The sequence below is a fragment of the Podarcis liolepis genome (genome assembly GCF_965112155.1).
Source record: "Podarcis liolepis genome assembly, chromosome: 6".
NCBI lineage: Eukaryota > Metazoa > Chordata > Lepidosauria > Squamata > Lacertidae > Podarcis > Podarcis liolepis.
In genome coordinates this window covers 1,787,926-1,805,081 of record NC_139559.1, presented here as the reverse complement: position 1 = coordinate 1,805,081, position 17,156 = coordinate 1,787,926, and the positions used below count along the sequence as shown (strand labels likewise).

General features: G+C 46.2%; 1 protein-coding gene and 2 long non-coding RNA genes across 3 annotated transcripts in view; 2 read left to right on the top strand and 1 right to left on the bottom strand.

The window, feature by feature from the left end:
* Nucleotides 1-16,895, top strand: part of LOC310708940 — a 38,142-nt gene extending 21,247 nt beyond the window's left edge. The window contains exon 3 of the long non-coding RNA XR_014527237.1: nt 16,493-16,895. This is a non-coding gene — a long non-coding RNA (uncharacterized lncRNA). The remainder of the gene's footprint in view (nt 1-16,492) is intronic.
* The window catches only part of LOC310708862 (uncharacterized protein), a 191,084-nt gene continuing 176,994 nt past the window's right edge, over nt 3,067-17,156 (bottom strand). Inside the window, exon 6 of the mRNA XM_083507770.1 lies at nt 3,067-3,330. Coding sequence (XP_083363896.1) covers nt 3,200-3,330 — 131 coding nt within the window. The 3' untranslated portion in view covers nt 3,067-3,199. The remainder of the gene's footprint in view (nt 3,331-17,156) is intronic.
* Nucleotides 8,884-11,454, top strand: LOC310708945. Its single transcript, XR_014527243.1, has 3 exons — nt 8,884-8,990; nt 10,630-10,762; nt 11,225-11,454. It is a non-coding gene; the product is annotated as an uncharacterized lncRNA (long non-coding RNA).

Below are 17,156 nucleotides of genomic sequence, written 5' to 3'. Positions count from 1 at the left end.
GGAAGGTGGTTTTGAGGGGGTGGGGGAGATATTCAATGAACTGATTAAACAATTACAGGTATGACTTTTCCTACAAGGGCAGAACCTCTCCACCAGCTTTAACTATCTCTCTCTCTCATCTACAGCAGAACCCAGGTGGAGACCCAGGATCATTGTCCCATCCTGCATGGTGTCTAATGCTCTAGAGGTTAAGGCACATCATCAAATCACAATGCCATAAACACAAAATCAAAGAGGCTCTTCTCTTCTCTCATTCCAATAAAGAATAGTCATCCCATCCCACTTAGTCTCCTTCTTGAGGGTTTTCCCCTTCTCTTCTGAAACCAGCTCCTGCCTTTTGCCATATTGCTGCTCCCAAGTGGAGAGGGAAGGGGCTGAGAGCGGGGGCCACTTTCAAGAGGAAATTACTCAATGAAGTCAGGGTGTCCTTTTGGCATCCTGCAGTTAAGGCTGCAATCGTGCACACATATGATTCATCAAACATAATCACCATCTTTTATTATCTATACCCCGCCCATCTATCCCCAGCTACTCTGAGTGGCTCCCAACTAAATATTAAAAGCACAATAAAACATCAAACATTAAAAACATCCCTAAACACCGGAGGTTTGATCAAACCTTCCACATCCCTCAAAGTGGCTTCTGAAAATCATGGTAGCACCCATTGCCACTGAAAATGGCAATTAATCAGGTTGCATGCCACCCCAACCTCCAAGCAGTGCAAGAATCCAGGGCTACCAGTCACTTAGCCAGGCATTGGTTTCCTTGGATTCAGGGACAGTGGAAACTATGGTGTCTTTATGATATATTTATTTACACATATACACAACTTAGCAACTCTGCAAGTCTATGATTCTGTGAAATGAATGTGTCTTGTTCTTACATGGAGGAGGAAGGGCATAGGTGGGAAGAGCATTCTTCTGAGAAAAGCCACCTGCCAGGAACCTCCACTTCCCAGCTGGCAAGACCCATTTTGGGAAATGGCTCCCCAGGCAGAACAAGACAGGCAGGCCTGGGATCTGCTGACTGGTGGAATGAAGTCTGCTCCAACCAAATCCTTCTGCCACCCCGTCTGGCCTGCTCAGCTTTCCAGGACTCCCAGGGGGAGGCGACATAAGGCTGGGATGACAGGCCACTGGATCTCTCCCCATTCCCAAATGATTCTCCAAGCCAATGCTGGGGGATGCCTCAGGTCAGTGTTGAGATTTCCATTCCACCTTAAGGAGCAGACGTGTGGAACCGTTGCGTGTCACATGTCTGTTTACATTCCAGCACAGCCTGCTGGGAACTTCCATTGTGTGTATAGCTTTTGCTTTTCCCTGTCTCTCTGAGAAGACGAAAAGAGAAAGACGACATGTTTCTTTGTCCGTAGTTGTAGTATACTTTCACAAGCCTCATGCCTATTTTGTGTGTGCAGTTCACTCTGCTGATAGTGTGCCCTGGCTCTGAAGCCCAGGTCGCTGATTTACGTCGGAGCAGAGGCCGATGGGTCTTCACAGCAGGATGGCTGGAAGGAGACAGCCAAGCTGGGGCTAGCCAGCTGGCCTTGCGGCCCTCTGCATGTCTACAGTCAGGTCTTGTAGAAACACTGACAGCTGCAACTCAGCAGCTTGTTCCAGCGAGCCAAACTGAGCCTTCTGAAGTCTCCGCCCCCAGGCAACTCCTTCTAAGCTCTGCTGCCTTGAAAGGGCCAACCCTCTCGCCTGAAGGTGGACCCTCCATGGCCTCCGACCCATTGCAACCCCCTGTGCTGGTTGCTGGGTGATTTGGGAGCCATCCAAAGTGGGCTTTGTGCAAGCTGCACCCTATTTCTCAAGGCCGCCCATACCTGTATCACATCACGTCCAGGGAAAGGGGCGTATGGCTTGCCCCAAATGACCTTGAGGGCCAAACATGGAAGGCTGGTGGGGCAAGATTGGCAGGTGGGTTGAAGGTTCCTCAGCCCTGCTCCATTGGGACAATAAAGTTGGGGACAACACTGGAGAAGGAAGCAGGGAACACAGACACACAGAGTCTAGCATGCAAATGAGTCAATGCCTTTATTGTGCAAAAGAGAAAAGAGGGTGCCGGATGGAGCAAACTTTGCTCAACCACCAGAAACCTGACAAGCTGGTGGAAAGCCAAGGTCTCTGATCATGGTGCCTTGATTGCCATATTTGGAGAGGTCAGCAGGTCTTCAGATGATACAGTCTAAGCTCCACTCAATGTTTCTGGGCATCCGGTCCATCCAAGGTCTGCTGCAGAAGAAGAAGAGAAGAGTTTGGATGTGATATCCCGCTTTATCACTACTCGAAGGAGTCTCAAAGCGGCTAACCATCTCCTTTCCCTTCCTCCCCCACAGCAAACACTCTGTGAGGTGAGTGGGGCTGAGAGACTTCAGAGAAGTGTGACTGGCCCAAGGTCACCCAGCAGCTGCATGTGGAGGAGCGGGGAAGCGAACCCGGTTCCCCAGATTACAAATCTACCGCTCTTAACCACTACACCACCCTGGCTGAAGGGAAGAAGACCAAGAAGACCAAGAAGACAATGGACAGCTGCAACTTCCACACACAAGCTCAGTACTAAAGTCCTTTGAGCCATTGCAAGTGCTCTCCACTGCACATGATGAGTGGGCAGGGAGAATCATCCCCTCGTCTTCTCTAAGGTGGCCACTAGCAGAGTCAGCCACTTAGGGTGTGTGGATTCCGGTGGCAGATGCACCAGCCCTGGCAGGCAGAAAAGCCAGAGGAGCAGGGCAGCTGCTGCAGTCCGCTGTGTACCCTTGTGGGCTGCTCATTCACCAACTCTCATCATGCCTGCATCAAGCTTGCAACTCCACGTTCCTGTGGCCACACTGCAGTGTGGCAACATTTCACTATTTCATATATTAGATTGATATTGAGGGCCATCTACAACACCTTCAAATATATACATTAAACAGAAGAAATTCGGGAAAGAAGGAAAGGCCAACACATATTCTGAGCTCAGTCAGGCTGGGGATCCTCTCCAGATGTATGTGTTTGAAAGGGTATGTGAAAGGTCATGCATTTAAGTTCTGGGTAGCAAAGCATAGACAGATTTACAGAGGAAAGGCAACCGGATATTTTGAGCTCTGAGACTCCAAAAGCTTCCACAAACCCCAGCCATTTTGGCTCCTGCATTAAAGAAAAAGTCTGTGGCACTGCACCCCACCCTCCACCAAATTCAAAATCATCTCACCTTAGACAGGATTACTGCAATCTCGTGGGCAACTGCCGCAGCACTTCTGAACACCGGGGCAGGACCAGTCATCTTTACACCGTACAATGCAGATTCCTACACCTGTATTCGGGGGGCATCGTCCAGGCTTCTCTGCAAAAGAACAAAACTTTTGGTGACCCTTGGGCTCCCTTCCAACCTGACAGTTCTAGGGTTCTGTGGCTGAGAGACGCCTTCTGGCCAGAGAGACCTTCCCTGTGCAATTGCGAAGGAGTTCTCTCGTGTCTGGAACCCAGAGGAACCCAGCAATCCTCAAGTGGGCACTGTCATCTTCAGAGGTCTGCCTGGAACTCTCCAAAAACAAGACACCCCAATGACACAACCACTCGCTTCTCCTTTGCTGTTATCTAGAGAAGGAGAAAGGAAGGCATTTGTCGATGGGTAGACAATGCTGGAGATCTTGCTAGAAGCCGATGTTCATGCCAGCACCTTGGAGGAAGAACTGCCTTGGGAGGAAGAGAAGAAAGTTCTTACCTGGCTTCTGGCTGGAGGCAGGTGTCAGTTGACCCCAGAGAGCAAGGAGCCCCACAAGGAGGAGAAGGCCACCACAACGCATGATGGACAGGCTTTGTCTGCTGCCCAGACCACCAGCTGACTTCTTGATCTCAGGAAGCAGGTTATATAGGGAACTCCTGAAGCAGAAGGGACAGAGGAGGGGACTGTAAGTGGGACGGGGGGGACATTCTTTTCTTTCCAACAAGCTTTTGCAACAAACCGTTGTAAAGAAGCTAAAGCGTTTTGTGACCCGCAGGCAGTACTGGACTCTAGGAAGGGCAGCAGGAAGTGCAAATTGTCCTTTGTCATCTCCCTGGTAAAAATCCCCCATAATTGAGATTCTTGGGCCTTAGGAAATATCTGTTCTCCCAGGCCTTCTAAGACCTTTGTGGTACAGGTGGCAGTTAGACCTGTCTATGCATTTAATTACTAGCTTCCTTTTTCATTTTCAGTTCTGTGCTGTGTATTACGCTTTCCTGTGCTAGTTTTCTTGAACTGTTATTTTATTTATTTATTTATTTATTTATTTATTTATTTATTTATTTATTTATTTATTGGTTTTCAAATATTACATTACAATACAGATTTACCAAAGCCAAACCATTTCTTCCCCATCCCCCCATACATTTACATTTATATTTCCTCAATCCATCATATTCTTTTCTCCTTCCTCCCACTTCCCTCCGCCCCCACTCGATTTCCTCCACATTATACAATTTACAATTTTAGAATAATCCTTGAATTCTACAATCCTCTCAAATCATCTATATATTCTTATTATCTTTCCTTACTAATTTTTCTTCCATCCACTACTTCACATTTTAATCTAGGCATATTAGCGTATCTTTTTTTTGAGCAATATTTTGCCATATACGGTATTCATTAAAACATTTCCACTCCTTTTTAAATTTTTGACTTGACTGATTTCTTATTATAGCAGTTAATTTTGCCAAATTAAATATTCATTTAGTTTACAAATCCATTCCTCCTTTGTGGGTATAGTTTGTGACTTCCACCTAGCAGCAATCACTATTCTAGCAGCTGTACTTGCATTAAGGAAAATTCTCTTCCCCCTCCCCCCGGTGGTATCTCTTCATCTATCAATCCAAGGAGATATGTCTCTGGTTTCTTTGTTATTGATATTTTCAACATCTTCTTTAGTTCTTCATGTACTACTACCCAAAATTTCTTAATTCCCTCACCCCTCCACCACATATGTATTGTTGTTCCTATTTCTCCACCACATCTTCAACAGTGGTTAGATTTCAATTTATATATCCTTGCCAACTTAACTAGCGTTAAGTACCACTTATAGAACATCTTTACAAAATTTTCTTTAATTGTATATGAGGCAGTAAATCGTATATCCTATCGCCAGAGGTTATCCCGTTGCTCTAGATAGATAGTATGTCCGAGATCCTGAGACCTTGAACTGTTATTTAAGAACATTTTAAAAACAGGCTTTGCCTGCTGTGCAGACCACAGGCTCACTTATATCACAGAAAACAGGTTCTATGGGGAATTCCTTGAGCAGGAGGTGAAGGAAGGAGGGACAGAGGTAAGGGCAGCAGGTGGGACAGAGTGGACATTCTTTTCTTTTAACCAGGTTTAACAACTAATGATCAAGGAGTAAGCCATAGCCCTTCTTGTGACCTTGCTGCAGGGATTTGCGGTCCCTAGGAAGGAAGTGAAAATTTCCCCTTGTCATCTCCCTGGTAAAACAACAACAACCCATCACTGAGACCCTTGGGTCTTAGGACATTTATCTTCTCCCAGACCTTTTAAGATCTTTGTGGTACGCGTGGAGATTAGACCTGTCTATGCATTTTATTACTAGCTTTCTGAAATATACTCGGAGTCCTGTAGTGATTTCACGCTTTTTATTGCAGCTTGTAAAACAGTGATTAAATCCCCCCCCCCAAAAAACCCTCAGGCTTTTATATACATTATTTACACAATGAGTCCCGTCTGATTGGCTGAGTCTGCTTCCCTCCTGGAGCCTGATTGGTCTTTTCCTGCAGGCCAATCAGTTGTTGCATTCTAGGATCCTACCTGCCTATTGTTCTAGGATCCAAGCTTAGTACGTAACACTTTCCTTTTTCATTTTCAGTTCTGTGCTGCATATTATGTTTTACTGCGATGAGGGGAGGGAGACTTTCTGCTTCTCCATCCTGCCTTGCTCCACCCTCAGCCCAAGGAGCCTTTCATGGAATCATAGAATCATAGAATTGTAGAGTTAGAAGGGAGCCAGGGGTCCTCTAGTCCACCCCTTATTTCAACGCAGGAATCTTAGCTAAGCCATCCATGACTTTCCCCGACCCCAGCGGCGTAGCGTGAGTTGTCAGCACCCGGGGCAACGCAAGTAATTTGCGCCCCCTAACCCGGGGCAAGGCAAGTAATTTGCGCCCCCCTAACCTGCGAGTTGCCGCTGGCGCTGCCGCCCAAACGACGCCACTTGCCCAGAGGAGGAGGGGGGCAGAGAGGCGAGGAAAATGCAACGGCCAAGCAGCTGCAGCAGCACTGGCGGAGGCGGGGCTGTGAGGAGGGGCTGCCTGGCGCGTCCTCCGCGGCCCTGATGCGCGGGGACCGCGGCGAGCGCTGAGAGCCGCTGCCTGCCGGAGGCCTTCAGCCCGGACGCGCGCACAGCTCGTCGGTTCCGCGAGACATGCGGCTCCGCTACAGCCTGCGCCCGAGGCTCTTCGGCGACTCCGGAGGCAGCGAGCGCGCCCCCCAGATGTTGCGCCCGGTGCGGCCTGCCCCCTTGCACCCCCCATGCTACGCCACTGCCTGACCCTGACTTTAGGAACAGCAGAAGCGGCTGGAAAGAGAGAAGAGGCGTTCAGCTATTTTGCCTTCCCGCTATATCAATAATTTTATAAGTCTTGTGTCTTTGCTTGCCAATTTATTTTGTGTTATTTTATGCACTGTGACATGCTGTTGTTATTACTGATTATAGTTTAGAAATTATTGGCTGTATTTGTTAAGAGTGAATTCCTGCTTAATTATTATTTGCTGGTATTTAGTTTTATCGTGTATCATTATGTTTTAATTGATTATTGAATGTTATTTTATTTAATATAAGTGGTTTATTTTAAAGTTATGTTTTTATTATGACATTTTTGTATTGGATCAGGTTGTTATAAGGTGTGTAATCATTGTTGTTTCTTCAGCTTGTAAGCCCCCTTTTGCAGTGTACAGTGATATAGAAAGGCAGTATTCAAATTCATAGAACCATAGAATTTTAGACTGGGAAGGGATCTAAGGGTTATCTAGTCCAACCCCCTGCAATGCAAGAATCTCAACTAAAGCATCCATGACAGATGGCCATCAAACTTCTATTTTAAAAAACCCACCTCCCAAAGGAGACTGTTCCACTGTCAAACAAACCTAACTGTCAGAATGTTCTTCCTCAAGTTTAGTCAGAATCTCCTTTCTTGTAACTTGAAGCCATGGGTTCAAGTCCTACCCTCCAGAGCAGGAGAAAACAAGCTTGCTCCGTCTTCCATGTGATATTTGAAGATGGCTATTATATCTTCTCTCATTCCCCTCTTTTCCAGGCTAAATACACCTAGCTTCCTCAACCATTCCTCATAAGGCTTCATTTCCAGACCCTTGATCATCTTGGTTGCCCTCCTCTGCACATGTTACAACTTGTCTGTATCCTTCTTAAATTGTGGTGCCCAGACTTGGACACAGTATTCCAGGTGTGGTCTGACCAAGGCAAAATAGAGTGGGACTATGACTTCCTTTGATCTGGACACCAGATTTCTGTTGATGAAGCACAGAATAGCATTAGTTGTTAGACCCCTAGATCCTTTTCACATGTCCTGCTAGTAAGCCAGGTGTCCCCCATCTTATATTTGGGCACCTGGTTCTTCCTGCCTAAGTGCAAAAGCTGACATTGGTCTCTATTGAAATTCAAATTAAAAGTGAAATGAAATGAAACATTTAAGCACATTTTTCTATTGTTGTGACCCACCCTTCATCATAAGGTCCCTGGTAGGGTAACAACAACAACTACTACTACAAGCACAACAACAGCAGCAGCCCTTTCTTCATTTACCTGTTTACTCTCACTTTAAGCTAGCAGATTATGGATCTCTCTGCAATTTTGGCAAAAGCTGCTAATACTTGATTAAAACCCAAAGATCAGGGATGGGATTCTTTTCCAGCTGACAGGCAGGATTCTGGGCTCCCTCGTCCCTGGCAGGTCACTTTGACAGGTGAGTGAGGCACAGGACATCAAAACCATTTTTTCCTTTGCAGAGATGCTTGAGTTTGGTCCTCATGACAGAGGATGACCCAAGCCCATCCAGGCAGAGCTTGAAATAAACATCTATAAGCAGATGGGTGCCGACTTACAGTCCTGTTCTAAGCGTGGCTCAGTTAGGAATTCTGTTTTGCAGCCATGGCTGTCCGATGGGGATTGCAAGCTTCTCTCTTTCAGCGAAATGACCTGTTGGGGAGATAATACTTGTGATGGATCTAATTTGGCAAAGTTCTGAGGAGTGGATCAAAAGTCACTTAGAATTTCCTGCTCCATTAAAGCTCACAGAAGCAAACAGCTGGCACAGCTAATTCACCAACTATCAGCAGCTTTTGCCAAAGCTGGAGAAAGATCTATGACCTGCTGGTTTAAAATGAGAGAAAATGGGGTAAACTAACAAAGTGTTGTTGCAGTAGTGGTTACGCTGCCAGGGACCTTATGATGAAGGGCAGGTCGCAACAATTTTAAAATGTGCTTAAATAGCAGTTCAAGAAAACTTGCACAGGGAAGCTTAATACACAGCACAGAACTGGAAAAGAAAGAGAAAAGCCAGCCATCAAATGCATAGACAGGTCTAATCACCACCTGTATGACAAACATCTTAAAAGGCCTGGGAGAACAGAAATGTCCTAAGGCCAAAGAATCTCAATTATGGGGGATTTTTACCAGGGAGATGACAATTTTCACTGCTGCCCTGCTGCCCTTCCTCGAGTCCAGTAATGCATGCAGTTCACAAAATGGCTTTAGCTTCTTTGTTGGAAAGAAAAGAATGTCCCCTCTGTCCCACTTACAGTCCCCTCGTCTGTCCCTCCTTCCTTCACCTCCTGCTTCAGGAGTTCCCTATATAACCTGCTTCCTAAGATCAAGAAGTCAGCTGGTGGTCTGGGCAGCAGACAAAGCCTGTCCATCATGCGTTGTGGTGGCCTTCTCCTCCTTGTGGGGCTCCTCGCTCTCTGGGGTCAACTGACACCTGCCTCCAGCCAGAAGCCAGGTAAGAACTTTCTTCTCTTCCTCCCAAAGCAGTTCTTCCTCGAAGGTGCTGGCATGAACATCGACTTCTTTTTTTAAAAAAATATTTTTTATTAAGTTTTCCATTTTAATAAACCAATCAAATCACATTAAATATTCCTAATTGTGCAAATACATATCATAAAGTCCAAATATTTTGCCAAATTATAATTTTTTTGTTGGGGGTTCCCATGCTTCGAGTTCAGTGGGGTCCAATCATCTCATGGTTTCTACTGCCTTGAGTGTCAATAGTCCCTTCTTTAAATCTTCTTGTTATCATCCTTCTTTCTTTCATAGCCTCTGAGTTGTTTCCACAGGCGAGCTGAAGTGAGCAATAATATACTTCTGTGTGAACTTTGTATGACTCTCCTTTTTTCCCCCTTTTGCAGCTGGTAAGTCTTTTATTTGCAGTATGTCCTCACATGCTGGTATTTATGCCGAATCTATCCAAAAGTCCTTCTCAAGTGGCAGACACCATCTTTTCTCAGTTCCGATGAAATACAATCTAGGCGTTTGCTCATTAATTTTCTCAGACAGGTTGCACCAAACATTAGTCTTTCCAGGGGAGGTTTGCCAAATCGAACTTGGAATGCAGATATAATAACAAAATAAGAGCTTGCCTCCCCCCATGACTATCAATCTCTGCAACACAGTCTGACTCGTAATGGCGGATCCTGATTAAATAGTGCATCACAGGAAAGTCTTTTATCTTCTTCCAAATATTTCAAGAAGCAAAAGCTTTAGTTAATATTATTATTTCCACACAGTTTATATTTTCCGATCTCACTTGCTATAAGTAGTATAGACGGTTTTTCTAGGGGGGGTGGTTGTTAGGTAGTATCGTAATAAGAAAAGAAAAAGTTTTATCCCCCCTCCTTTCCATTCCGTTTCAACATACCAGCTTAGATGTTATTCTTCATCTTTCTTCTAGTCCATCACTCTTAGTATTTCAGTGGCTGACTTAATTAGCAGAATAAATACCCGTTCTTCGCTCGAAGCATGTCCATAAATCTTAAATCCAATCTTTTATCTTAAGAAAATGGAACTTCAAGTGCTCACAGAGACAGCGTCCAGGAGATCCGAGCTCCCTCGAGGGCTTTCCATCCAGTGCCCCCACCCACTCCTTCTTTACAAACTTGGGGGTGGTTTGTGGGCAGCTACGGATGAGACTGCAACTTCCCTTCCACTGGGAAGAAAAAGGGAGGCTGATTACTCCCATCTCAGCTCCTTAATTACCTCGTGTGAGCTGGAGAGATGGTATTGTCGGCCATCTTCCATGGCGCCCCTAGCGGAGTCCCGGCATGAACATCGACTTGTAGCAAGATTTCCAGCATTGTCTGCATTGACAAATGCCTTCTCTTCTCCATCTCAAGACAATAGCAAAGGAGAAGTGGGTGGTTGTGTCATTGGGATGTCTTGTTTTTGGAGAGTTCCAGGCAGACCTCTGAAGATGCCAGTGCCCACTTGAGGATTGCTGGGATTCTCTGAGTTCCAGACACAAGAGAACACCTTTGCAACTGCAAAGGGAGGGTCTCTCCGGCCAAAAGGCATCTCTCAGCCACAGAACCCTAGAACTGTCAGGTTGGAAGGGAAAACTCACCGAGAGTTTTGTTATTTTGCAGAGAAGCCTGGACGATGCCCCCGGGATCCAGGTGTGGGAATCTGCATTGCACGATGTAGAGATGACTGGTCCTGCCCCGGTGTTCAGAAGTGCTGCGGTGGATGCCCACGAGATTGCCGTAATCCTGTCTTAAGGTGAGATGATTTTTAATTTGCTGGGGAGGGTGGGGTGCAGTGGGACAGACTTTGTCTTTAATGCAGGAACCAGAATGACTGGGGCTTGTGAAAGGTTTTGGAGTCTCAGAGCTCAAAATATCCAGTAGCCTTTCCTCTGTAAATCTGTCTATACTTTGCTACCCACAACTTAAATGCATGAAGTTTCACATACCCTTTCAAACACATACCTCTGGAGAGGATCCCTAACTTGGCAGAGAGACAGAGACAGAAAAACCGAAATAGAGGACAAACTTCATCCTATTGAACCAATACATGATGTAACATTTTACATTGAAATTAGGTAGGATCCTTTATTATACAGGATGGGTGGGAACCCAAGCAGTGAAGGGTTCTTGCAATGGCCCAAAGGACTTTAGTACCAAGCTTGTGTGTGGAAGCTGCAGCTGTCCATCGTGACCCTTTTGGTCTTCTTCCCTTCAGCATCTCAGCCGCAGAAGACCTTGGATGGACCGGATGACCAGAAACAAGGAATGGAGCTTAGCCTGTATCATCTGAAGACCTGCTGACCTCTCCGAATGTGACCATCAAGGCACCATGATCTGAGACCTTGGCTTTCTACCAACTTGTCAGGTTTCTGGTCATTGAGCAAAGTTTGCTCCATCCGGCATCCTCTTTTTCTTTTGCACAATAAAGGCATTGACTCATCTGCATGCTAGACGTGTGTGTGTGTGTGTGTGTGTGTGTGTGTGTGTGTGTTTTCCCTGCTTCCTTCTCCAGCGTTGTGCCCAACTTTGTTGTCCCAGTGGAGGAGGGTTGAGGAACCTTCAGCCCACCTGCCAATCTTGCCCCACCAGCCTCCCACGTTTGGTCCTCAATGCCATTTGGGGCAAGCCATACCCACCTGTCCAACACCTGATGTGATACACGTATTGGCTACCTTGAGAAATAGGGCGGGGCTTGCACAGAGCCCACTTTGGACAGCTCCCAAATTGCCCAGCAGCCTGTTTGTTGTCCGGAGCCATTGACACTGCCAAGTGCAGAACAGCACTACGCAGAATTGCACTCCCTTCCCATCAGCTGATGCAAAGGGAGAGGGATCCTGTTTAGCACTGGGTTCAGGTTCACAAGCCCAGTACTAAGCAGAATTATTCTCCTTCCCCAATCAGCTGATGGCAAGGGAAAGTGACCCTCCTGAGTTTCGGCCCACCAGAGAAATCCTTACAGAGGAGCTCCAGAGACTAGTGAGGATCCAGAATCTGAATCAGGGTCTCCAGAGGCTCCTGCTATGGAGTTCAACGAGGCACAGGGCTCTGAGCTTGTCTCTGCAGACTGGGAGATCACTGAGCCAGATCCTGACAGACAGGATCCCAGGGAGCAACTTCTCATGGCAAAGCCACAGCCAGGATGGGTGTCTTCCCCTTCCCCTTAGGAACCAAGTGCTTCCCACAGTCCCTCACTGGTCCTACAGGACAGGAGGCGCAGCAGGTGGGATGTCATGGAGGGTCCAGGTGAGAGGCGTGGCCCTTTATTAGGGGGCAAAGCTTGGGAGAAGTTGCCAGGGGGCAGAGACTTCAGAAGGCTCAGTTTGGCTCACTGGAGGAAGCTGCTGCCTTGGAGCTCTCAGTGTTTCTAACAACACCACTTATGGACTCATTGATAAAACCGTGTTCATGTAAGACAATCTTACTCGGCTACAAGTGATCGCCAAAAAAGAAGAAGACCTGAGGGAGCCCCCATCACTGCCTTGGAGAATCATTTGGGAATGGGGAGAGATCCAGTGGCCTGTCATCCCAGCCTTATGTTGCCTCTCCCTCGGAGTCCTGGGAAGCTGAGCAGGCCAGATGGGGTGGCAGAAGGATTTGGTGGGAGCAGACATCATGCTCGCAGTCAGCAGATCCCAGGCCTGCCTGCTTTGGTCTGCCTGGGGAGTCTTCATCTCCAACATATCTCCATCTCCCCTTCTATAGCTCTGCCTCCACTACAGACCCTCTTGTCTGGGTCAAGAGGGAACACCCTCACCCCTTGAGGATAAAATTGGAATGGGTCAATTATTTTATGTTTTCCTTGTTTACAAAAGAACCTTTATGTTCTGCCAAACCATTGGTCAAATATAAATATTACTGGTCACTTTTTAGCAGCGAAGCTGTATTGTTCTCTTTCCACATGTTTTTATGATGCATTTTTGTGCTATTTATGCTCATTTTCACTGCTTGGGGCTTTTAAAATATTATGAGCAGCTTGCTAACCCTTGGCTGGCACCCCTAAGCTCCTGCCGTCCACTCCTTTGGGGTGGAGAAGCATCTTCAGTTTGCCCCTGAGTTTTGCCATGGTCCCGGCAGCCTTCAGGGACCCAGGCTGAGCCCTTCAGGGGGCTTTGGGAGGGCAGAAGAACTTCCCCCACTGGAGCTCCACTGTAGAATCACAGAATGGTAGAGGCGGAAGGGACCTTGAGCGTCATCTAGTCCAAGCCACTGCAATGCAGGGATCACTTTGCTTCCCTCTCTGCTGCCAGTGCAATGGGGACCAGCATGGAAGGGCATCCTGGCTTGCAGAATAGCAGCCCCATGCAGAGTTATGACAAACTAAAGTCCAAAGTACGAGACTGGTTGCACTACCATCAGATAAACGAGGTATTTAAACAGGACAGGAAAATAGGTTTCCAGATGGAGAGGTCGAAATTAGAATCAGAATTGTTAGAACCCAATACTAAGAACTTGTCGAGAATGTACAATTTGCTGCTGAAGTGGAATACACAAGATGAAACAGTAAAATCAGCTATGATCAAATGGGCACAAGACATAGGTCATGACATAATGTTTGATGAATGGGAACAGTTATGGAATACAGGTGTTAAGTTTACGGCTTGTAATGCATTGAGAGAGAATATAATGAAAATGATCTACAGGTGGTACATGACCCCAGTCAAACTTGCAAAAATTTATCATTTGCCCAGTAATAAATGTTGGAAATGTAATGAGACTGAAGGTACCTTCCACCACCTTTGGTGGACCTGCCCGAGGGTAAAGGCCTACTGGGAAATGATCTACAATGAAATTTAAAAAGTCCTTAAATGGACATTTTTGAAAAAACCAGAGGCCTTTCTCCTGGGCATGGTGGGCCAATTGGTGTCAAGGAAGGACAAAACATTTTTTATGTATGCTACTACAGCGGCAAGAATTCTTCTGGCAAAGTATTGGAAGACGCAGCAGCTACCCACTCTGGAAGAATGGCAAGCGAAGGTGATTGAGTACATGGGAATGGCAGAGATGACCGGCAGAATCCGTGACCAGGGGAGTGAGACGGTGGAAGAAGATTGGAAGAAATTCAAAAAATATCTTAAAGACTGTTGTAAGATTGACGATGGCTGAGATGTTATGGTCATAAGAAATAGAGAATTGCAGCTGTAAATCATAACTTTAAAGAATGTAAAATGAAAATGAGCGAATTAATTGAACGAAGGGTTGCTGAGAAAGGGTTAACATAAGGATGCAGAAAAAGGGAGGTATGGGGAAGTCCGGGAAATAAGGTGTATGAAAATAAGTTTGAGAAATTATACATGTTTATTTGTTTGTATGTTTTGTATTGTTTTGTCTTACTATCTGTTTTATTATATGTTTGGAAAATCAATAAAAATTATTATTATAAAAAAAAACAGAATAGCAGCCCCAAATCCCCTTCTCCCTTGGGAGGTGACAGGTGTGGTTTCTAACCACCCTCCTCACTCTGGCACCGCTGTGGAAAGGCTGACCACAGCATTTCAGCCGTTGGGACGGTTTGTTACAAAACCTGGTGAGGGAGGAAAGAAGATCTGCTCTGTCCTGCTCACCACCTTCCTGGGCGTGTTGTGGTTCTGCAATCCCCTGATGCTTCTGGGAGATATAAAGACAGAGAAGCCAGGCTGGGCAGTGGACTCCCCACTTAGCCTGCCCCACCATGAGGTCTGGTGGCTTGGTGCTTCTTGTGGGTCTCCTTGCCCTCTGGACTGAGCTGACACCCACCTCTGGTCAGAGGCCACCAGGTAAGAGATTGGGTGAAGGCAGGTGGTATGTGTTGTGAAGTGGGAGCCTAGACAGGGTTAGTGGAGCCAGAGGGACTGCAGAAAACTCACTTCCTGGTCCCTGGTAAAACTGCCAGGCATGTTCTTTGTCAAGGAAGCAGCAGAATGGGTGACTGGACTAAGAAGGCCAGGACTTCTTTGGAGAAGCCAATTGGTCCAAATCAGAGATGATGATATTTACCAACTATGAAGAAGATGAAACACGAAATTTTTTGAAGGAAATAAAAATAGATGTAAAAGTAAGAAATGTAATCAAGTACCGGTACTTGGGAATAAATATAACAAGAAATTAAAATATTTAGAACAGGCATAGGCAAACTCCGGCCCTTTAGATGTTTGGGACTACAATTCCCATCACCCCTGACCACTGGCCCTGTTAGCTAGGGATGATGGGAATTGTAGTCCCAAACATCTGGAGGGCCGGACTTTGCCTATGCCTGATTTAGAACAAGTGAATTTTAACAAATTAAAGAAAGAAATTGAGGAAAAGCTAGAGGAATATAAGAAAATTAAGCTTTCATGGTTTTGAAGAATAGAAATTATTAAAATGAAAAATTTTTCTAGACTATTTTGTTATTTAGAAAGTTACCAGTTAAGATATCAGAGACAGAGATAAAGGGTTGCAAAGCATGATGAATAAATTTTGTAATGGGGATAAGAAACCTTGAATTTATAAGGCTGTGAAGGACTTGCTCACAAATGTATTGACAGCTGCACAAATTATTATAGCTAGGAAGTGGAAGGAGCAAGCAGAATATAAAATGGAAGAATGGTATAAAGAGGTGTGGGATACAGTGGTACCTCGGGTTACAGACACTTCAGGTTACAGACTCAACTAACCCAGAAATAGTACCTCGGGTTAAGAACTTGACCTCAGGATGAGAACAGAAATCGTGCAGTGGCGGCGCAGCAGCAGCAGGCCCCATTAACTAAAGTGGAGCTTCAGGTTAAGAACAGTTTCAGGTTAAGAACAGACCTCCAGAATGAATTTAGTTCATCACCCGAGATACCACTGTATAGCTATTAATGATAAATTAGCATGGGCCATTAAGGTAAGACGGGGAATATGCAGGAGAAATTATTCTGAGGAGATATGGAGGGTGCTTGTACAATTTGTGCCGTTAAAACGGAAAAGGGGTCAAACCACCGCAAGAAATCTTGGGAAATCGGATAGTTACAATGGAATGGTCTCGGGGGTTGGAGGCACAATGTTTATTTATGATTATTACTTGTCCCCCCCCCAAAGAAAAAATTAAAAGGGGCTCTTGCAATGGAGGGAGGGCCAAGAAGTAAAGGGTCTGCAAACAAAACGTTATGAGGAATGGTGGAGGGAGTTGGGTCTGCTTAGCCTGGAGAAGGGACAACTGAGAGGAGGTAGGAGAGCTATCTTCCAATACTTGAAGGGCCACCACATGGGAGATGGAAAAAATTGTTTCCTGCTGCTCCGAAAGACAGGACTTGTTCTGCTCCTGAGCTACTGAGAGTGCAGGGACCACCCTACAGCAGGGGTGGGGTGCCACTGGGAAGTCTAGTTTTGTGTGACACCTCAGACCCCTGAGCAGAACAGAGGCCACCTTAGGAATCCTGGGCTCCTCTGGCTACTGGGTGCAAAGGAGCCCTATCCCACATGAAGAGAGAGAGCCTCTATGGCCAAAGACATCTCTCAACCTTGGAATTCTGCTCTCTTGCAGGGAAGCCTGGGCAATGTCCTGGGGCTCAGCCAGGTATGGTTGGACCCTGCGTGGTTTGGTGTGAGAATGACTGGTCATGCCCTGGAGCGAAGAAGTGCTGTGGGAGTTGCCCACGAGCTTGTGCCAATCCTGTCAGAGGTGAGACCATTTATTCTGTGGAGGGAGGGGTGGGATAGAAAGCTCTTCTTCTTCATGAACCAAAGAATTGCAGAATCTCTATACTCAGAAGTGCTTACCTGGATTCTGGCTGGAGGCAGGAGTCAGGTGAGGCAAGGAGCCCCACAAGGAGGAGAAGGCTACCACAACACATGATGGACAGGCTTTGTCTGCTGCCCAGACCATCAGTTGACTAGAACTTTCAGGTTGGAAAGGGAGCCCAAGAGTCAGTGAGGGCTTTGCTCTTTTGCAGGGAAACCTGGACGATGCCCTCCAAATCGAGGTGTCGGAATCTGCATTGCAAAGTGTAGAGATGACTGGTCCTGCCCCGGTATTCAGAAGTGCTGCGGTGGATGCCCACGAGAGTGCCGTAAACCTGTCTAAGGTGAGATGATTTTGAATTTGGTGGAGGGTGGGGTGCAATGGGACACAGCTTTTCTTTAATGCAGGAGCCAGAATGACTGGAGTTTGTGGAAGATCTTGGAACCTCAGAGCTCAAAGTATCTGC